The sequence below is a fragment of the Cricetulus griseus genome (genome assembly GCF_003668045.3).
Source record: "Cricetulus griseus strain 17A/GY chromosome 1 unlocalized genomic scaffold, alternate assembly CriGri-PICRH-1.0 chr1_1, whole genome shotgun sequence".
Taxonomy (NCBI): Eukaryota; Metazoa; Chordata; class Mammalia; order Rodentia; family Cricetidae; genus Cricetulus; species Cricetulus griseus.
The window spans coordinates 13,882,588-13,901,996 of record NW_023276807.1 but is presented as its reverse complement, the minus strand read 5'-3'; the positions used below and the strand labels follow the sequence as shown (position 1 = coordinate 13,901,996).

General features: G+C 40.2%; 1 protein-coding gene across 15 annotated transcripts in view; it reads left to right on the top strand.

Annotated features, from left to right (window-relative positions):
• Dst (dystonin) overlaps positions 1 to 19,409 on the top strand; it is a 389,777-nt gene that overhangs the window by 169,696 nt on the left and 200,672 nt on the right. For all 15 annotated transcript variants that reach the window (XM_027386908.2, XM_027386906.2, XM_027386911.2 and 12 more), the window contains 3 exons: positions 15,760 to 15,849; positions 17,913 to 17,990; positions 19,156 to 19,248. In XM_027386908.2, coding sequence (XP_027242709.1) covers positions 15,760 to 15,849; positions 17,913 to 17,990; positions 19,156 to 19,248 — 261 coding nt within the window. The remainder of the gene's footprint in view (positions 1 to 15,759; positions 15,850 to 17,912; positions 17,991 to 19,155; positions 19,249 to 19,409) is intronic.

The window sequence follows — 19,409 nt, the reverse complement described above, 5'->3', positions numbered from 1 at the left end:
GGGGGAGAGCTACGAGAATGAGAAGGGAAGAAGAGGAGGGATGCAGAGGTCATGAGGGAGCAGAAAGGTTGAGTCAGGTGAAGAATAGAAGAAAGGGTATGTGATCGGTAAGGTTTTAGTTGGGGGGTGGTAGGGGAGGACAGGAGGGAGAAGGAAACTGGGATTGTCATACAAATCAAATCTTGTTTCTAATTCAAATTAAAAAATGATAAAAAAAATTACCGTTTCTTATGATTATCAGAGGCATGTGGCAGAGCATGAAAACGGGTAAAAGGAGACGGGAATTCAAAACTCAGAGTATGTTTTTATAATGAGAATGCTGGTGGGAGAATTTGATGGAGAGCAATATAAGAAGACACCTAACAAACCCCTCTGGCCTTTACATGCTTGTGAGCAAGCATACACACATGTATGCTCATACTCTTATACACTGTGAATATATAGATGTATAGATACACACATACATGTAAGTAACACTGGTACACTCTTTACGCAAGATGAAATTTTTGACCTTATTTTGTCTGTTATTGACCCTTGTATTTTGAGCACATTTTAAAAATTTCATTTTTTTATGTCTATGAATGTTTAGCATACATATATACATATGTACCACTTGCATACAGTGCCATAAAATGCCTGAAGAGGGCATCACGTCTCCTGGAACTGTAGGTACAAATGGATGGTTGTGAGCCTCTGTGTGGATTCTGGGAGCTGAACCTGGGTATTCTTAACCACTCAGCCATCTCTTTAGCCCCAGTGTTTATTCTTTAAAACATTAATTTGAACCATTGGAAGAAAAGTTATATATGTCATGGCTGTATACCTCTAAACACTTGAAAATGTATGGGAGCTTTATGTTTGTAGCCACATAGTAATCAACTATGTAAATCTACATTGGTATCATATTTAATGATGTATTCTGTTGGTTGATCCACGATTTCTCCTATGGCAGGGACCTGTCTGGCATTGCTACTGAGCTTAGTTATTTCCCTTTAACATGGTTTAATCAGAAACAGTTTAGTAGCCTTTGTATAGACATCAAACATTCCTGAAATGTGTAGAATGCAGGGTTTCGGTAAGGGCCTCCTAGGACAAAGAGAAGACACATGGCTTAATCAGTATCTGTATATTCATGCTCAGTCTTCGTTCCTGTGGTCCCAGTGTCACAGACCTAAGCCCTGTGAGGGGAACAAAGTTGGCTGAAAGTGTGTGTAAGGGTACCCCTCCTGTACTCAAGTTCAGCCTTTGAGTGTGAGTCCACTGAGCCTGTGCACATAAAAGCTGCCTGCCAGCAGTAAGCCTGTGGACTCTCTATCTCTGCTCTGAGTCCTATTATAGGTTTATAATATGGAAAATTAGTTTATTATAGAATATATTTTGAATTAAAAATTATCCTGTGGCATGAAAATTACCTTTCCCTTTTTGTCTATTAGGGTGATTTAAGCACTTTTAAATGAATATTATACTTGTAAACTACTGTTTTAAACTAATTATTTCATAATTTAGGCAGATAATTTTAGTTCATTTTCCTTTTCTTTACTTTCATTATTTTCATTATTACCACTGCTCTTTCTGCTTACTGAGTGCCAGATGCTGTACCGCTTAGTATGCGGTAGACATGTCACTCAATCTTCATTTTACCACGAGGACACTGAGCTCATTCATGGGAGAAGACAAGTTAGTTATCTGCTTGACAGGACGTAGCTGGAAAGTGACATAGCTGAGATGTAGTTGGCCCTTCTGACACTAAAGAGTTTGTCTCTGTGTGGCTGTGACTTCTGTTTGCATTCTTTAATCAGTATACTTTGCGAGAATCTAGAGATATAGATAAAAGTATGCAAAGAAGTCAGGCAGCATTCCTGAAGGTCAGTCTTTTACACATAATGACTAAGACCTTTTCAAAGACACACACACAAAAATTATACTTTGATCAATGCCGTTACCATTCCCAAAGCTTGTTCTTCGACCCTCTCCATCGGAAGTATGAGTGCTCTGAAGCAGACTTGGAGTGTCACTTATACTACACTGTGAGCTGCATGAGGATGGGGTACTGCTGTCTCACTACACAGCACATTCATCCCCAGCACTTAGCATACTGTCAGGTGCACGGCTGTTTCCCCTTCCACCACACTAAAGAACATCTTACTTAGTGAATGAACTGTTACATCACACAATTATGGGGGTTGGTTTGCTGGGAGTGAGCAGAGTCTACTGGGAGACCAACTCATGATGAGTTCCTTCTTTTAAAGGTGTGTGTGTGTGTGTGTGTGTGTGTGTGTGTGTGTGTGTGTGTGTGTGTGTGTGTGTCTTTCTGTATGTATGTATGTATGTATGTATGTATGTATGTATGTATGTATGTATGTCTTTTTTGTGTCTCTTGTGTGTCTGTACACTCTAGTCACCTTTTTGTTGCTATAACAAAATTCCATTGCCTTTAGGTCTGTGGCAGAGCAGAAACATGATGGGAGGGCATGGGGAGAAAAGCTGCTTACTTCATGACAATCATGGAGGAGAAGAAAGGAGCAGAACACAAGGGAAAATGGGGGTGGGGACAAGATAAACCCTGCAAAGACAGTGACCTGTTGCTTACAGAGCCATTCAGCACTCAGTAGTTTTACTGGCTTCAACACTTGAACTTTGGGAATATTTTATGTCCAAATCATAATAGCTTAGAAACTGAGCACCCTTGGGGCCGAAGTTTCTCTGTAGTTAAGAGCAGTGGTTTGCGCTTGTAGAGGACCTGGGTTCAGTTCTCAGCACCCACATGGTGACTCAACTCCAATTCCAAGATATCTAATGCCAGCTTCTGAATTCTATGGGCACTGCCCACCCATGGTGCACATACATACATGCAGGCAAAAACACTCACATGCATAAAATAAAATGAATACATCTAGGGGAAAAAACTGAAAAGAGACTGAATACTGAAGGGCAGGAGGTCAAAGCAGCAGGACCAGTTTTGAGATCTGACCCCTTTGCATGGGCTCTTCAGGGGTCTCCAGCCTCACCCATTCATACACGTGATTACTTGCAGTTACTAATGAGCTTTGCTCCTGTTTTCAATAGTTCTGAATTCAGAAAAGTATTCGGAAGACTAAATTCTTTTTATTTGGAATCTCTGCTCCTGAAGAGATAAATGCATCAGGTTCTCCACCGTCCGACTGCAGATGCAGTCAGGTTTCTTTCGAAGACTGGGCTATTCCTTTCCATACAAACAAATACAAACATGTTTCCAGGCTCTTTCTGGTCAGGGTTCGCTGTGCTGCAGACTCAAGGAGACCTTAGAAAGTAGCATAAGAAGAGTTGACAGAGGAAGACGTGACTCAAGTGTACCTACACATGCGCGCACACACACACACACACACACACACACACACACACACACACACACACACACACACGAGCAGCACTTCCCAAATCATGTTCCCAGTGAAACCAGCACTGTGAGAGCCAGGTTGGGAGAGAGTGTAGAGGAGATAAAAAGGTTTCTATATCCAGGAGAATTTGGAAAGAAACATTTTCCAGTTGAAAGATTTATGTTACATATTAGCATGTGAAAGGCTGACAGATTCTTTGGTAAGACAAACTGTTGGACACAGTGTTTCTCAAGCCCTACTTTGTTTTTGTCTAATAGTAGCTATTAACATCCTTCTGGGAAATGCCTTGGGAGAGTTTTAAAGTGATTGCTTTTAAAGGAATAGAGTTAGTTATTCTGACAGTCATTGTTGCCATGCTTTGTCACAGCCTTTCTCTATGGCTCATTACTTTTGTACTTACTTGAGTTGTAACCTAACTGTTTCTGTCACTGTTTACAATTTGCCTTTTCTGCTTTCCCCTCACTTTCTTGGACCAGACCCCTTTAATGGTAGAAGACCTGTATGCTAGCTCTTCAATATTTAAAGAAGCTATCCCCCACCCCTTTTCTTGTTAATCAAGCAGTGCTGTCTCCTTTGTTTCATTTATATGTTATATTTTTTATCTTAAAAATATACTCTCATCTTTAATTGACACGTAGTAATTATATGTACTTGGGGGTACAGTGTGACATTTCAGAACATGTCCACAACAGGCAGTGATCAAAGTAATTGTTTATTCATCACATTTGTCCCTAATCTGCATTGGAAATACACCCCTCTCTGCCCCACAGTTAAGTCTTGAATTCTATATTTCATGTTTCCACCACACCTACATTTGTTTATTTTGCTGTTCTTCCAATCTGATTACTTTTGAGACAGAATCTTTACATGTGACATGATAATCTTTCTGACATTTTCTGTATTGGTTTTCATGTTCATTTGAAATTAAGGGTGAAGGAAAGCCAGCCAAGTAGTCAGAGCTCTGGGGAAGTTACAAGAAGGGTGATCTCAGCTAATCCTAGCTATCTCCTGACTTTCATCCTCCTGCCTGCACCCATGTGGAGCTATTGACTTTTCACACTTTGCAGTTTCCCCATACTGCTAGACTTAACTTTTCATTCATTCTACAAAGAATATATGTGTTTATAGACATACATACCTATGTGTCTATGTGCACACACATGAAAAGAACACTAATTTGTTCTTTTTGTTGTTTGGTAGAAACTTGGTCTTTTTCACTCTTACTTTGCCATAGAGATAGAAAGCAATGGGAAAGTTCATTTGCTTTTATGGAGTTAAAAGCTGATAATGATGAGTGTGCTACCTATTGTTTCACCCTAGGGCTGTTTGGATAGGGCCAGCATGCTATGGACTGTGGGCTAAAGCCAGCCACAGTCTCTTTCCTGATATGGTTCGTGGATGATAAATAGTTTTTAGATTTTTCAAACAGTTGAAATCAAATTGAAGAGTATTTTGTGATGCTTGAAATAATTCATAAAATCTGAAGTATAGTGTTCATGAATAAAAAGGAAAGCTCAGAATAATGCTTATTATGTATTGTCATACTATATTACCCACAACCCTTCAAACACTTGCTATCTGACTTTTCAGAAAATAAGTTTCCTGACTTTTGTCCTTTTCTTTTTCTCTTGTTTATAGTCATAGGTATTAAACCTCAAACCTTGCACATGCCAGATAAGCTCTATACCTGGACTAGCCACATGCCTAACCCCTATCTCTGTCTCAGGATAAGGTTTTGTGTTAGGTAGATTTGGGGCAGAGTTTTGTGTACATTTGCCTCTGTGATGAGGAAGGGATCACGTTCTGTTTCCCAGAATTCTTTTGTGAAATAAGCTTTTCCTTCCTATGGGAATGTGAAGTTTTACTATGGCTGCTTTCCTGAATATTCTTTCCTCTTGGTTTACTTCATGGAGTCTCCTTATACAAGACAGCTGAGTACATCGGTTTGCTGCTTAGGCAAAATTTGATTTCTGTGGTAATCATCTTTGAGACAAGATATGGCTTACCGGTTAGTGTTTGTCAACCCGACACAAACTCGAGTTACCTGGGAAGGGAGAACTTCATCTGAGGAACTGCTTCTATAAGATTGGCCTGTGGCCAAATCTGTGGAGCATCTTTTTGATGAATGATTGTGAGTGGTGCCACTCCTGGGCAGGTGGTCAAGGGTGATATAAGAAAGCAGGCTAGGAAAGAAAATGGGATCATGATTGGTGGTGGTGGTGGTGGTGGTGGTGGTGGTGGTGGTGGTGTGTGGTGTGTGTGTGTGTGTGTGTGTATGTGTGGTCATATGTGTAGGGTCTTGAGAGGGTGATGATAGAACATGGGTACTATGAAGGGGAAATGGGAAACACAGTGAGAGGACTTGGAAGAGCCAGATACAAAAGATGTATTATTCTATACTGGCCAGTTTTATGTCAATTTGACACAAGCTAGAGTCTTCAGAAAAGAGGAAGCCTTAAATAATAATTTAAAAATGCCTGCATAAGATTGGGCTACAGGCAAGCCTGTAGTGCATTTTCTTAATTAGTGATTAGTGGGGTAAGAGCCCAGTCCATTGTGGGTGGTGCCATCTCTGGGCTGGTGATCCTGGGTTCTATAAGAAAGCATTCTGAGCAAGCCATGGGGAGCAAGCCATTAATCAGCTCTCATGTCCATGGCCTCTGCATCAGCTCCTGCCCTGCTTGAATTGAGTTCCTGTCCTGACTTCCTTTGATAATGAACAGTGATGTGGAAATGTAAGCCAAATAAACACTTTCCTCCCCAAGTTGCTCTGGTCATAGTGTTTCATCACAACAATAGTAACACTAGCTAAGATATTTAGTCAAAAGATCCAGAAAAGGCAAATCTAACAAGAAATAAAGAGAGTTGGTGTTGTTCTTTTGTTTAAGATTTCTACACTGAGATGGAACACGAAACCATAGAGAGTTTATTCCAGGTGGGGGAGGGGGAGAGACGAAAAGGGGGTAAGAGAAGAGAGCAAAGAGAATGGGCAGGGGTCTGCCTTTTAAAGGGGTCCTTTAAACCTTCGTGCATGGAACCCTGGGCTGACCACAATACTGCCTGAGTGCATTCTGCCAGGTAACAGGGGCAGGCCAGCACAATGCCTGAACCTTTCAGTTGGAATAAGGATTTGCTATTAAACTTGCCTAGAAAACATTGTTATACACAGTAGAATTTAGCTAAAGGAGCACTGCCTCCATTTGACTAGAAGATAAATAGGATAAAGACGTACTACTAAATAAAGATAAGTAGGCTTGTTTGAAACTGTAGGAAAGATAATTCTGTACCCTAAGTTTAGAGTTGCTGAGAAAGTTTCTGTTTCTTCATGAAGATTGACCTCCAATTAGGCTCAATTTCCATAACAAAAGGAGGCAATCCTCACCTATAAGCAGTCATTAGGACAATCCCCAAAGGACTTGCAGACAGCTCAAGGTCACAGCCAGCATTAAGTCCTGCCTAGTCTGTCATTTAGTTCCCTGTGCTCTTACAAGGGAAATCATTAATTCTGCAATGGGCAAGATGAACCTAGGTGACAACTATTCAAAAAGAACAACACTTAAGAAATCGTTCTAACAATATCTTTGCTGTGTAAACCTCCTGTTTGCCGACTTGGCCAGACTTGCAGATTCCTGTCTCAGTTTAAATTGTTTAAAGTGTAAACTGGGCTTGAGACCTGAAAGAGGCTTAAGGATGGCAGTGTATGTGGAATGCCTAACCCTGAGGTGTATATAAGTCATTGAAATCTATTCATGCCCAGCTTCTCTTTGGGCACTAGCCAGAGCTGGGCCTGAGCGATAGTAAAAAAAAAAAAAAATTGTCCTTTATTAATCTCCAAGTATGTGATATGATTTCTCCCTTGGACGTCATGTTAATTCTGTAACACCAGAAAGATTGTTGCATGACATAAAGATCCATTTCACTGCTGAATTCCTATACAGCAGGTAGACGTCCACATCCTGTAGCTCATTTGACAAAGCTCCTAGAGGTGACTCAGCTAAGCAGGATTCATGGCTGCCAAACTGAGCTCTGTGATGGGCACTGCATTCTTATTTAGAGTCCTTACAGTTGCTTCCCCATGTTTATTTCCTGCTCTGGGATCACAAAATCCAGTAAGCTTTTTCTTCCTAGTGCCCACTCGGCTGCTGCCTGGAGTCTTTGGACTGGGTCCCTTTACTCCAGAATCGCTCGTGCCCTGAACTGCCTTGTTGTTTTCTCCTCTGCATTACCCCACCTTGGTGCCAGGCAGATTTCTTTGAAGCTCTGATAAGTAGTTGTAAAGAGGAAAGGAAGGCTGGTAAAGTGACCTTGTACTGAGAGGCGGATAGCCAAGAAAGAGGGTGCCCGCCCCCTCCCCCAGCTCCTATTTCACCAGAGAAGAACTGAGTGTACTGGCCTAAGTGCATCTCTAATTTCTAATAATTAATTTGGATCTGATTCATAAATTATTACTACAGAGTCATATGGGAATTTGTTAAGGAGATTCATATTTTAATAACTAATTTCAAATTTTGTTCATGAGTGCATTTTAAGTAAAAGTAATTTAAATTCTTTAGCGTTTACATGGTTTTTACTGTAAAACTTCATGATGCTGATGCAGGAAAACATTCAGTGAGAGCTAATATTTGAAACTGCAGGGGGATTTATCTTAAAAATTTGTGTTCAAAGACAAGATTATGATACTGTACTAACTCTACCTTTCCTCACCCTTTCCCCTCTCCTCCTCCTCTTCCTCATCTAGGAAATTTCTCACAATGTAGCTCAGGCTGCTCTTGCTCTATAGGCCTGTCCCACCACGTGAACCTTCTAATGTTGTTTTCTAAGACACAAATGGAGCCCATGCTGGCCATTCTTACAGCACTCTTACAGCTAGGTTGTCATCATTTGTCTTGTTATGTTACTTGTTTGTTTTTCGAGACAGGGTTTCTCTGTGGCTTTGGAGGCTGTCCTGGAACTAGCTCTTGTAGACCAGGCTGGTCTCAAACTCACAGAGATCCACCTGCCTCTGCCTCCCAAGTGCTCACAGGATTTCTTAAGAGTGTTAAGTGGTTGAGACTCCTCTTTCTTCAGCCTTTTTTCTCTTTAGGGTCCATATTGTGAGGACTTGGGAACCTAGGAGGAATGTGAAAGAAGTTGCAAAAACATGCCAGTAATTGATTCCTCTTTGATCCCTTAAGTGGTTATCGAAAACTGAGCTTGACATTGTAGCACCCACCATAGTGATTTGGCATAAGCACTTTACAGAAATGTATATAGGGGAACTGGGTTAGGGTGATGCTTCTAGGACATTCACAAACAGAGACCCTTTTCCTCCTACCCAGTATGGCTGGGTGTCAGTCCTCAGTGAAGCAATACTAAACTGTCTTTTCTAAAATGTCCTCTACTTTTCTGTGAGGTTGGAATGACCATTCCCCACCCCCACCCCCTCCCTGTCTCCATGAAGTGGTGCTCGTGTGTTTGACACTCAAGTGTGCAACACATCCGGAGCATACCTGTGATACACGCTAACTACCAAGAAAATGGACAGGGAACAGGGAAGATGCTCGTCTGCATAGCATGTTGGTCTCTGAATTTATTTTTCTCTTCCAGTTATAATTTCTCAACACCAGGGTCCACATAGCTATGTAAAATATGAAATATATATATATATATATATATATATATATTTTATATATATATTATTGAGGGAAAACTCATACAAAATAGATTTTTGTCAATTTCCCCATATATGAAAAGGGAAAATTACCCAATCCAAACAAAAACCAAATTCAAATAAAACCTTACAGAATTACAGAAAAATTCCCATCCTGGCTCAGAAGAATTACTTGATTAAAAGAAAAAAAAAAGAAATACATTTTTTAAAGTTTTTTTTTTAAGTTTTCTAAAGTTACAACAAAACTATTAAGAGATTTTCTTGACAAGCCTGCTTTTATCAATGTATATGATTGCTAGAAACCGTGACTAAAATTCCCTGAATCTTAGTGTTTGTCAGTGTTATCAATACTTTTAACTACCACAGTTCCACCTTGTGGTGAGAGAGAAGACTTGTTTGTTTAGTTGGTATTGCACTTGAAAGTTTGAAAAAAGAAACCTTTTCCCTCAAAGAACTAATTGAGTGCACTGATGTAACTATGCTGTTTCCATAGTCTCATTGCCTGCAATCATTTGCATGACATCAAATGGGGCATTTCCTCATCATACCTAAATATACCAACACAGAATCATAGTAACAGGGAAAATGGGGGGCTGATTTTATTCTTTCACAATTCTTGAAGCAATAATACTAAAATACGTAATTCACAAAACAACTCAGATAACTTCATGAGAATATTTTTAAGCCTTTCTGTGTATTTCAAAAGAATCAGTTACTTACCCGTAATTCATATAGCAATATTAATACTTAATTTTTTTCTTTGAAAAGGGTTTTAAAGGACCTGTCCTGGGAGAACTGGTTGGCCCTTGTTTCTTTTATTTGTGTGAGCTAAAAAAGGAATCAAAGCATTTTAATTGAAAGTTTTCACTAAAGCCGACTGGCCCCTCCTTTTCACCAGTTAGTACAAAGCAGCGAAGAGTTCTTGGGACAAGCCTGCTTTTATCATTTATGCCTTTTAAAAGATGGACGATTGTGTTTAGGAATCCTGTGTTCTTTAAGAGAAGACTGTAAGCCCTTTATCTGGTGAACGTTGCTTCTGGGATGTGTGCACTGTTTCCAGGACTCACTGATTCAGTGTCCTTTCTAGTTGGCTTTTCCCCAAGGCCCCTTTTCTCTGCTGAGAGATCTGGCCTTTAGCTTTTATGATTTGACTTCACTGAAGATCACAGTTCACAGGAAACTAATGAGAAACAGTGTAGGGAAGAATAACTCTCAGTTGGAACCAAAGATTAAGAGGAAATAAAGTCTATTAACACATTTCACATATGGGGGGTGGAATCTAGGAGTGAGGTGGCTTTGATTCCAGCTTGTCTAGCATATTCAATAGAGAAGGGCAAATTTGTAAAGTGACAAGACAAGCCCAAATCACCGAGTCTCGAGGGGATTGCCTCAGGAGCAGCAAGTAAGTGGCAGCAGGCTGGTCATTAAAGTGTGTTCCCGTAGCAGCTTCTGCTTACCATCTGCAGTACAGTGCAAGAGTCTTCAGTGGTCAGTGCTCTTCTCTCCTGTTGAATGAGGAGATGCCGTTTGTCTTATAACTCTGTGTCCAGCTTTTAGGCTCCAGATAAAGGGAGGCTGAGATTGTTTATGATTCTGCTTCCCACTAATTGTCCTCAGCTCGGTGCCCCTATGTATGTGGACCAGCTTTTTCTGGCTCCCTTATTTTGTGTAATGGCCTTCAGAGCTTCTTGATGTATAATGTACGAAGCTGTCTGGCCTCATGGTCCCCCTTCCTGCTTTAACTCCACCTCACATTTCTTTGACTGGACAGCTGCCTCCTTTCCTTGGTACCTACTACACGGTTTTGAACATCTTTGCCCTGTTCCTCCCTCTTCTTCTTCAAGACCTGACATACTCCCATCTTCTTTGCTAAGAGGAGCTCTTAGAGCCACAATGGGATGGGGCTCCTTGCAATGTGAGTCTGTGCATTTGAGCTGCAGCTTCTTCACTGTGTGCCATCTCACAGATTGTAGACTACAGGAGACAACCCTCTCTTATGTACATCTCTCTATCTTTAAGATGTCTCAGCCTGGGGCCAATGTCCAGTGCATGCTTAGTGAACTCAGCTGCAGCCACACATATGCTATGATGATTAATCTTGATGATCAGGTGATTGGATTGAGATAAACATAGACTATTAGTCAAGTGCACTTCTGTGTGTATCGGTAAGGGTAATTCCAGAGACAAAAAGGGCCAGACCTGCTCTGATTGTGGGCAACCCATTCCAAAAGGCTGGAGCCTATCTGTGGCCTCTCTACCTTCATAGGTGAGATCTCAACTGTGCCATGCCCTCCATGTTGTGATGAACTGCAGCCTTGAGACCAGGAATAACAGTAAATCTGAGCTCCCCTATTTTTTTAAGGATTTATTTATTTATTATGTATACAGTATTTTGCCTGCATGTATGTCTGCATGCCAGAAGAGGGCGCCACCATGTGGTTGCTGAGAATTAAGTTCAAGACCTCTGGAAGAGCAGCCAGTGCTGCAGAACCATCTCTCCTGCCCAAATCTTGGCTCCTTTAACCACTTTTCTTGAGTGTTTGACCCAGCCATAAAATTCTTGACATGTATGAGATTCAAAATTCTTGTGGAGTTTCCAAAGAACAAGAACTAATATGATAGCTGGGCGGTGGTAGTGCATTTTAATCCCAGCACTCCGGAGGCAGAGGCAGGCGGATCTCTGTAAGTTCGAGACCAGCCTGGCCCACAAGAGCTAGTTCCAGGACAGCCTCGAAAGCCACAGAAAAACCCTGTTTCGAAAAACCAAAAAAAAAAAAAAAAAAAACCAAAAAAAAGGGGGTGGGGGTGGGGGGGAACTAATATGGTGTCAAACTTCTTTGAATACTGAATAAGCAGGTATAAGATTTAACTTAGTAAGCATTTAACAACCTGGACAGTCTTTGAGTACCAGCCTTGTTTTTCCATTTGTACATTGATATTGGGCAGTCCCTGTATGGTAACACAGGTCTGGCATATTTACCTCTGTTTATTCCTCGGTTACCTCCAGCCTCTTGAGTTTTCTCTCATATACTGTTTTTTTTTTTTTTTTTTTTTTTTTTTTCTACTTTCCTTCCTTAGGTTATTCTCTTTAAAAGGAAAAAAAAAAGTCAGTGCGCCCCCTGTGGGTATGTGATAGATTCCAAGTAGTACACACATTTTAGAAAGCACTGGAAGCCAAGTGAGCATAGTGGCAGACACCTTTAATCCCAGTGCTCCAGAGGCCGAGGCAGGCATATCTCTGAGTTCAAGGCCAGCCTGGTCTACAGGGTGCGTTCCAAGACAGCCAGAGCTACATAGTGAGACCCTGCTTGAAATCAACAACAACAACAACAAAAAAAAAAAAATGAAAAAGAAAGAAAAGAGAGAAAACAATAGAAAATTTGGGGAAGATGGGCTGAAACAGAAAACTGCTTCAGTTTAGTTATGTAACTGGGGTTGTATAACTTGACCTCAAGGCCTCACAATGCTTTTACATTGCTCATCACTTCCTTGACTCCTATTTATTCAGACAGATTTTTGCCCCAGAGAGGAAAACTATCCAGAGAAAAGGGAAACCACGTTTAATTTTAAATTGAAAGCAGCAGCAGAGTATTGGCAGTTACAGCAGTCGTCTGTGAAGTTACCAGGCCAAATGTCTATGACTCAGATTTTGGACAAGAAGGAACAGAAGCCCTTCTGTTTAGATTTAACTATTTAGTTCTCCTCCTTATCTCAAATTGGCCAGTTGATCAGAATCCCGAGTTTGATCCCTTATCCATTACCACCCTTTCCTCATGGTGTGGATTTTAAGCATTTTAAAAGGTGTGTGTGTGTGTGTGTGTGTGTGTGTGTGTGTGTGTGTGTGTGTGTGTTTGTGTTGTTTGACAGAGTACCTGTGGATTCAGAGGATGGCTTTCAGGAATCCATTCTCTCCTTCCACCATTTTGATAGTAACAATGAAATTTGCTTTTGTTAGATTGGGGAGCACGGAAATAGAGCTGCCTGTTTTGCCCTGTGGCTCTAACCCAGTATTCACACGTACGAGGCTCTACCACTGAGCTTCACCCTGCTGTCTCAGAGTCAAGGAGCATCATTTATAGCATATTTCTTTGGTGCAACAGATAAGAAAGACAGGAGGTAATATGTAGTAGTCACTGTTTGCAGAGTTACAGAGGTGACTGATTTTTTTCTCCTAAAATCTTTGAGAAATTTATGCTTCTAGACTTAAGAGGGATTTCCTGTTTTACACATTTTCCTTTATATTAGCAAGCCATTAATTAAAAAGAAAAATGGCAATTCTGTCCTGAGACCATAGAATCTTTGTTCTTTGCTCTATTGTGCAAATAGAGAATTGTATATTGCTTTCATTCCATTAAGGGATATGCCTGTATGTGTCATGTGTGTTCCCAAAAAAGTGTCCTTGATGTGTGTGTGTGGCATATATCATGATGTGTGTACATCTTGTATGTGTCATGAATATAGAATGTATGTTCCTAAAAGGCCCTTGAAAAAGGGTTCGTTTCTGAATTCTAGTTAAGACCCTGAGGGGATTGTCAATTAAAGATATCTTGAGGTAAATATGCTAACAGAGCAGTAACACTTTTATAACTGTTTGGGGTAATTATAGATTTTATAGATGAATATTACCTAAAGTTATCTTCAAATCAAATTTTTCTGCCCAAGATGAGATATTTTAAATCTTTCTTTTACTGCGGTATAGTCTGTGATACTGGTGCTATTCCACAGGAATTAGGAGATCAACCTATAGCTCCAGTTTGTGAGGATGGAGAGTCAGTTAAAAGTAATTCACTTTTTCCATGTCTAGCACTGCCTTAGAGGTGGCGCCTTTGAATCTGTGTTCTGTCTGTATCTGTCAGTATGATGCCAGATGTGTATGTGAGTGGTCAAAGACCCTATAGGCACTAGGCATAGAAACAAGTCAATTTAATATGACACTCCTAAGGGAATTTTTTCATTAATCAAACATACTTTCTAACTCTGATAAAGTAAATTGCAGGGGGTAGGGATATGGCATGACGATAGATTTCTTGCCAAGTATATAAAGCCCTGGGTTTTCCTGTACAACCAACAGAGAGGTTATAGAACACGCACACGCACACGCACACGTTTACTCAGCTAAGATAATATAGTAAATGGCATTTAAGCCCCTGTTTTTGGAGTAAAGACTTACCAAGTTTAAGGCTTGCTTCATTCAGTTTGTCATCAGGCTTTTCTTGTGCAGTCAGTTTCATCTGTACTCTTGTGTCATTTTATCACTTTGCGCTGTTTGTTTGTTTGACATTTAGAAATACAGTGGCATTTGATTCACACTAGGTGCTTGGAGAATATACAGCAGACACGGGCAGGTGCAGGGATTGTGCTGTGGGTAAAGGAGGTGGGGTCTGGTTCTTGAACCTTCTAGACCTTTCATTTGGTTCCTTTCATGTGAGCAGCCCAAAGTCATACAGTTCAGAATTGCAAAAGGTGAAAACTCTGGGACTCTGTCTACCTCTGTGGAGCTGCCATTTTCTTGTTTTGCTTTGGCATTTGTCTGTGTAGCACAGATCTTGTAGGGGAAATCATTACTGCATCGTCCCTGTGGAGCAGACTGGCCAGCGTGTTCTGGAACCTTTGCTACCTTCAGTTCTAAAATCACAGGCTCTGGGCAGTAGAGCACTGTTAAAGGCTGAATGCCAATTTCATACTAGAGTTATTTAGATTCTCCACCACAAAATTTACATTGTGAAAAAGATTTATATAGAGGCCTCTTATGCTTTGATTTTTAAACATTATTTAAAATAGTTAGAGGCTGACACGAAGTTGTAACAAGAGTACACAGAATGCTGTATGCTGTTACCCAGCTTTCATTTATGGTTTTTACAAAGTACCTCTTGAGGTACATGTTAGATCAGCGGTTCTCAACCTGTGGGTTGTGACCCCTTTGGGTTTGACCTTTTAACAGGGGTTACATGTCAGATATCCTGCATACCAGATATTTACATTACAATTCATAACAATTGAAAAATTAAAGCTATGAAGTAGCAACAAAAATAATGTTATGGCTGGGGGTCACCACAGCATGGGGAACGTTATTAAAGGGCCACAGCATTAGGAAGGTTGAAAATCACTGTGATAGTATGAAGATCAATGTTAGGTAAAAACACAACTCTTAGCTGGGCAGTAGTGGCACACGCCTATAATCCCAACACTTGGGAGGCAGAGGCAGGTGAATCTCTGTGAGTCTGAGGCCATCCTGGTCTACAGTGCAAGTGCCAGGACAAGTTCCAAACCTACAGAGAAACCCTGTCTCAAAAAAACAGAACAAAACACAAAGCAACAACAACAAAAACCCAAAAACAAAAAAAATCGAAACAAACAAAAAACAAAGCAAAAACAAAAAAAAACACAACTCTTTCTTAAGGCGGCACTGGTATGTCAGGGATCATGAATAAAATCAGGATATTACTTACATTTGAAATTGTAAGTGCATATAGTACTTTGATAACATTTAGTCTGAAATATTAAATATTAGTTAATAGTTCTGGTCATCTTTTTGAATTGTTACTTTGAAAATCAGGTTTTTTTTTTAGGTTTTAAATTTAAATTAAGTTTTCAAGCAATGAGAGAATTAAAAACGAAAAATTGGTGCGTAGGTGACTACCACGTGAAGCATGTTAACCACCCTGCCTTGGTTAGGAGAGGTAAGGTTGGGTCTGAGTTCCAGGACTAAAGAGTGTTGTTTATTCTGTGTAGGTTCGGAAACATGTGACTGATCTCTACGAAGACTTGAGGGATGGGCACAATTTGATCTCCCTTCTGGAGGTCCTTTCTGGAGACACCTTGGTAAGTTAGAGACTTCCTAATTTATTTTGCTGAGCCTATACTTCTGTACACAAGTGACCAGGTTGTTTGCAGCATAAATTTTGTAGCATTTATTCTTCAAACTATGAATTCAACCAGAAGAAAAGAGGTGTGGCTAGTAGCTGCAGCATCCCATCTTCACGTGATGTGAATGTGGACCTAGAGCTGTCATTGCTTTTGTGATAGGTTCCATAATTAACATACTATTTTTCTTTGTGCTTCTTTTTTTCTTTTTTTGTTACCTTTGGGTTGTTTTCTATTTTGTTTTGTTTTTGCTTTAAAAGAAGTCAGATGTACAATATAACCACACACGGAAAGACTCATACGTAGCAAGGAAGTAGACTTCACTTTCTGAGAAGGGGGCTAACCCAGGTGTCGTCTCCCTCCTGTGTGACCATTACTCCCTTTCTCGGTTACCCGTTCTCCCTCATTGCGTTCCGCTCATGCTCTTCTTTTCATTCCCGGTCTGTCTGTATCCTTGCTGTCCTGTCTTCTGTCTGTTATATTCACTAGCCAAGGGAGCGAGACTTTTTGAAGACCTTACGGTTGGTGAGTGCAACAGCAGCATGCGAGTGTGAGCAGCATGAGGATGTGGAGGATGAGGACAAGGGGGTAGGTGTTCCCCCGTAACTCACTAACCTAGGTGTGTGCAGCGCTAACATGAGAGGCTAGTAACTCACGAGCTTCCGCTCCTGGACAGGAAACACAGAAACCCAGCCCTAGAGCAGGGCGGTCTCGTGTGTTGAGAAACTGGACAGAGGAAATATTTTCTCTTTAAAGGTATCTTCAGAGCTGAATGACTGATTTATTTAGACATTAGCTTTTTTTTATACTGTATATAAACTTAGACTCCTGATAACTAGTATACTAATTTATATGCATATTCATTTCCTTCTGGAATTGGTAATTCACACAAGACAACTTTTAGAGGAGGGCATAGGGAGACTTTTATCAGTTTCCTTAAATCATACTTGACTGTGGGATGCAGAAGGGGCAAGATTTTAAATCTAGTAGCCCATAAAATCATGGGGTGATCCAACTGACACTTAGCTGACATGGCCACCTACTTTCACTTCACAGAGACATACGATCTGCTCAGGTCATCTGCATCCCAAGCCCCGAGCCCCCAAATTTCCTTGGAAATCATGATTTTATCCAATTTGTGAATTTTCAGCATCATTTCTACCCTGATACCAAAATTATTTTTCCCTTTTATGCTCTGCTGTCTTTTATCATGGCACCTTGGATGTCAGCAGCTTGTATTTCAGAAGTGAAGATGCTCTTAGACTGTTTCATGTGATAAATTTCAGCCCCACTCTTTGTATTTTTGTTAAGCATTTTCCAACTCTTTTCCTTTTTTCCTTCTGCTAATGTGTACCATTTCCTAAAGAAAATGGCATTAAAGAAAATAACTATGATTGACACTTTTTCTGAGACTGGGAAAATAATTGTATCACAGCCAATGAAATGCAGAAGTACAGGTCCTTTCTGCCTGATATCAAGTTCAACTTTGTGTCAAAGCTGAAATAATTACAGAGGAAAAGTACTGCGGAGTGTAAGCTGCTTTTTCCTCTCCTCAGTCACAGCTAAATAAACCTCTTGTCTTTCTCCTTGGTGTTTTTGCTTTTCATTTTTTAACACTAATTGCATGCTATTTTACCTCATCTTCATAAATCCATAAATCCAATTAGAAAAACTGTTTTGCTGATAGTGCATATGAAGAAGGTAAAATGGGGAATTACGGATATTTTTATAGCTAAGCACCAGTTGGCCAGGATTGTCCTGTTAGTGAACACAGGTCTCTGTGGTCTGTGGTTTCCCATTTATTTAAAAAAAGCTTCTGGAATAAAATGTATGTTTAAAATATATTTAGAAAAAATCCCTCAGACTTGAAATTCAGTCCAACACGATAGAGAAGAGTTTAAAACCTCTTAAAAATGTATGGACCTACCTAAAGTGAGACGAACAGATAATACATTTAAATTAACATGTTCAGTGGTGTTATGAACTGTAGTATCTTTACACCTTCAATTTTCTGTCCTTAGCCCAGAGAGAAGGGTCGGATGCGCTTTCACAGACTGCAGAATGTACAGATTGCACTGGACTATTTGAAAAGACGCCAGGTATGATGTTTTCCAGACTCTAAGCCTATCAATATAAGTGATTGAGTAAATCTACACAGGAATGTGTCAGGGAATGTAAAGGCTTTATTGGGTCTGCACCGAGGTACTTATCATGCATGTCCCCGAAGCAAACGTTTAAGGATGTTTTCAAACATCTGCTGCTGAGGAAAGGAAGTTAGTACCGAGTGCAAGCTAGGAAAAATGGTGAGTGCTTTTTTGCCCCTTGAGTAAGAAGCACTGATTTTCCCTGATGGAATTAGAGTGCTTCCGCCTAGATAGTTAGAGACGTTTGAGTAACAAGATGTCAAGAATGCCTGTGAATGCGGCAGTTCCTGGTAGAGTGCTGCAACACTTGACTGTTTACACTGCATATATTAGAGTATTTTCTTAGTCTATACCCTACTTCCAGAAGCAGTGCTGGTAGTAGTGTTTGTACTTCCTGGTGGTGCAACCATCTTCTATTTGTTGTAAGTAGATTACTGGCTTGGTCTTCTTTCTGCTGTTATTATAGAATAAGTGTATAATTTATATAGGACAGAATTCATTCCTTGTGCTTCTACACTCTAGAAGGCTGGACATTGAAGGACAAGACAATAGCACTTGGCCCTGGCAAGGGCAGCCTGTATTCTCACATGATGGAAGGGTGAAAAAGTATCTCCCTTGCTGAACCATTCTCTACTAAATAAGGAAACAAAATGTTCAACATAATGACATATGTCTTGGAATTCAATTCCTTTGTATAAGAAGCGAACGTTGGAGATCATTGCATTTATCTACCTGAATGTCAGAGTTGAAAGTTGATAAGCTTCGGTTCTCACTACTCTTTGATGTCTGTTTAGCTTCTATATTTAAATACATATGATAGAAAGTAGCTTTTTAAAAACCCATGTAGTAGATGGACAGGCTGCTCAAGTTGTTTGTGGCTTGGACCGTTTTCTGCTTGATGGTAAGAGTGAAATAAGCTCATTTCAAAAAAAGTCATCCCCTGATTTTAAGATCACAAAGTTTTCCCCATGTCTCAGAAGGAGGAACCGAAGGGAGGAGTAAACACTGTTTGGTGATCTTTGCACTCTTTGTATGATTTAGCATTTCTTTTCAGGTAAAGAGAACCCGTGCCAAGTTTATAGTGAACAGTTTGTTTATGTCTTTTTCATCTCTAAAACAGGTGAAGTTGGTGAATATTAGAAATGATGACATAACAGATGGGAATCCTAAGCTGACTTTGGGGTTAATATGGACAATAATTTTGCACTTTCAGGTAAGTCCAGCTTTTCTTCATTGCTGTTTCTATGTCTTGCGGCTGGTTTTCAGGTGGTTCACGAGAAGGTGTCTTATATCCCCTGAATGGAAAGCAGATGTCAGGCTAATTTTCTAGCAGTACTCCAGTTATTCTTTCTGGAACACTGTGAGCCTGGCGTC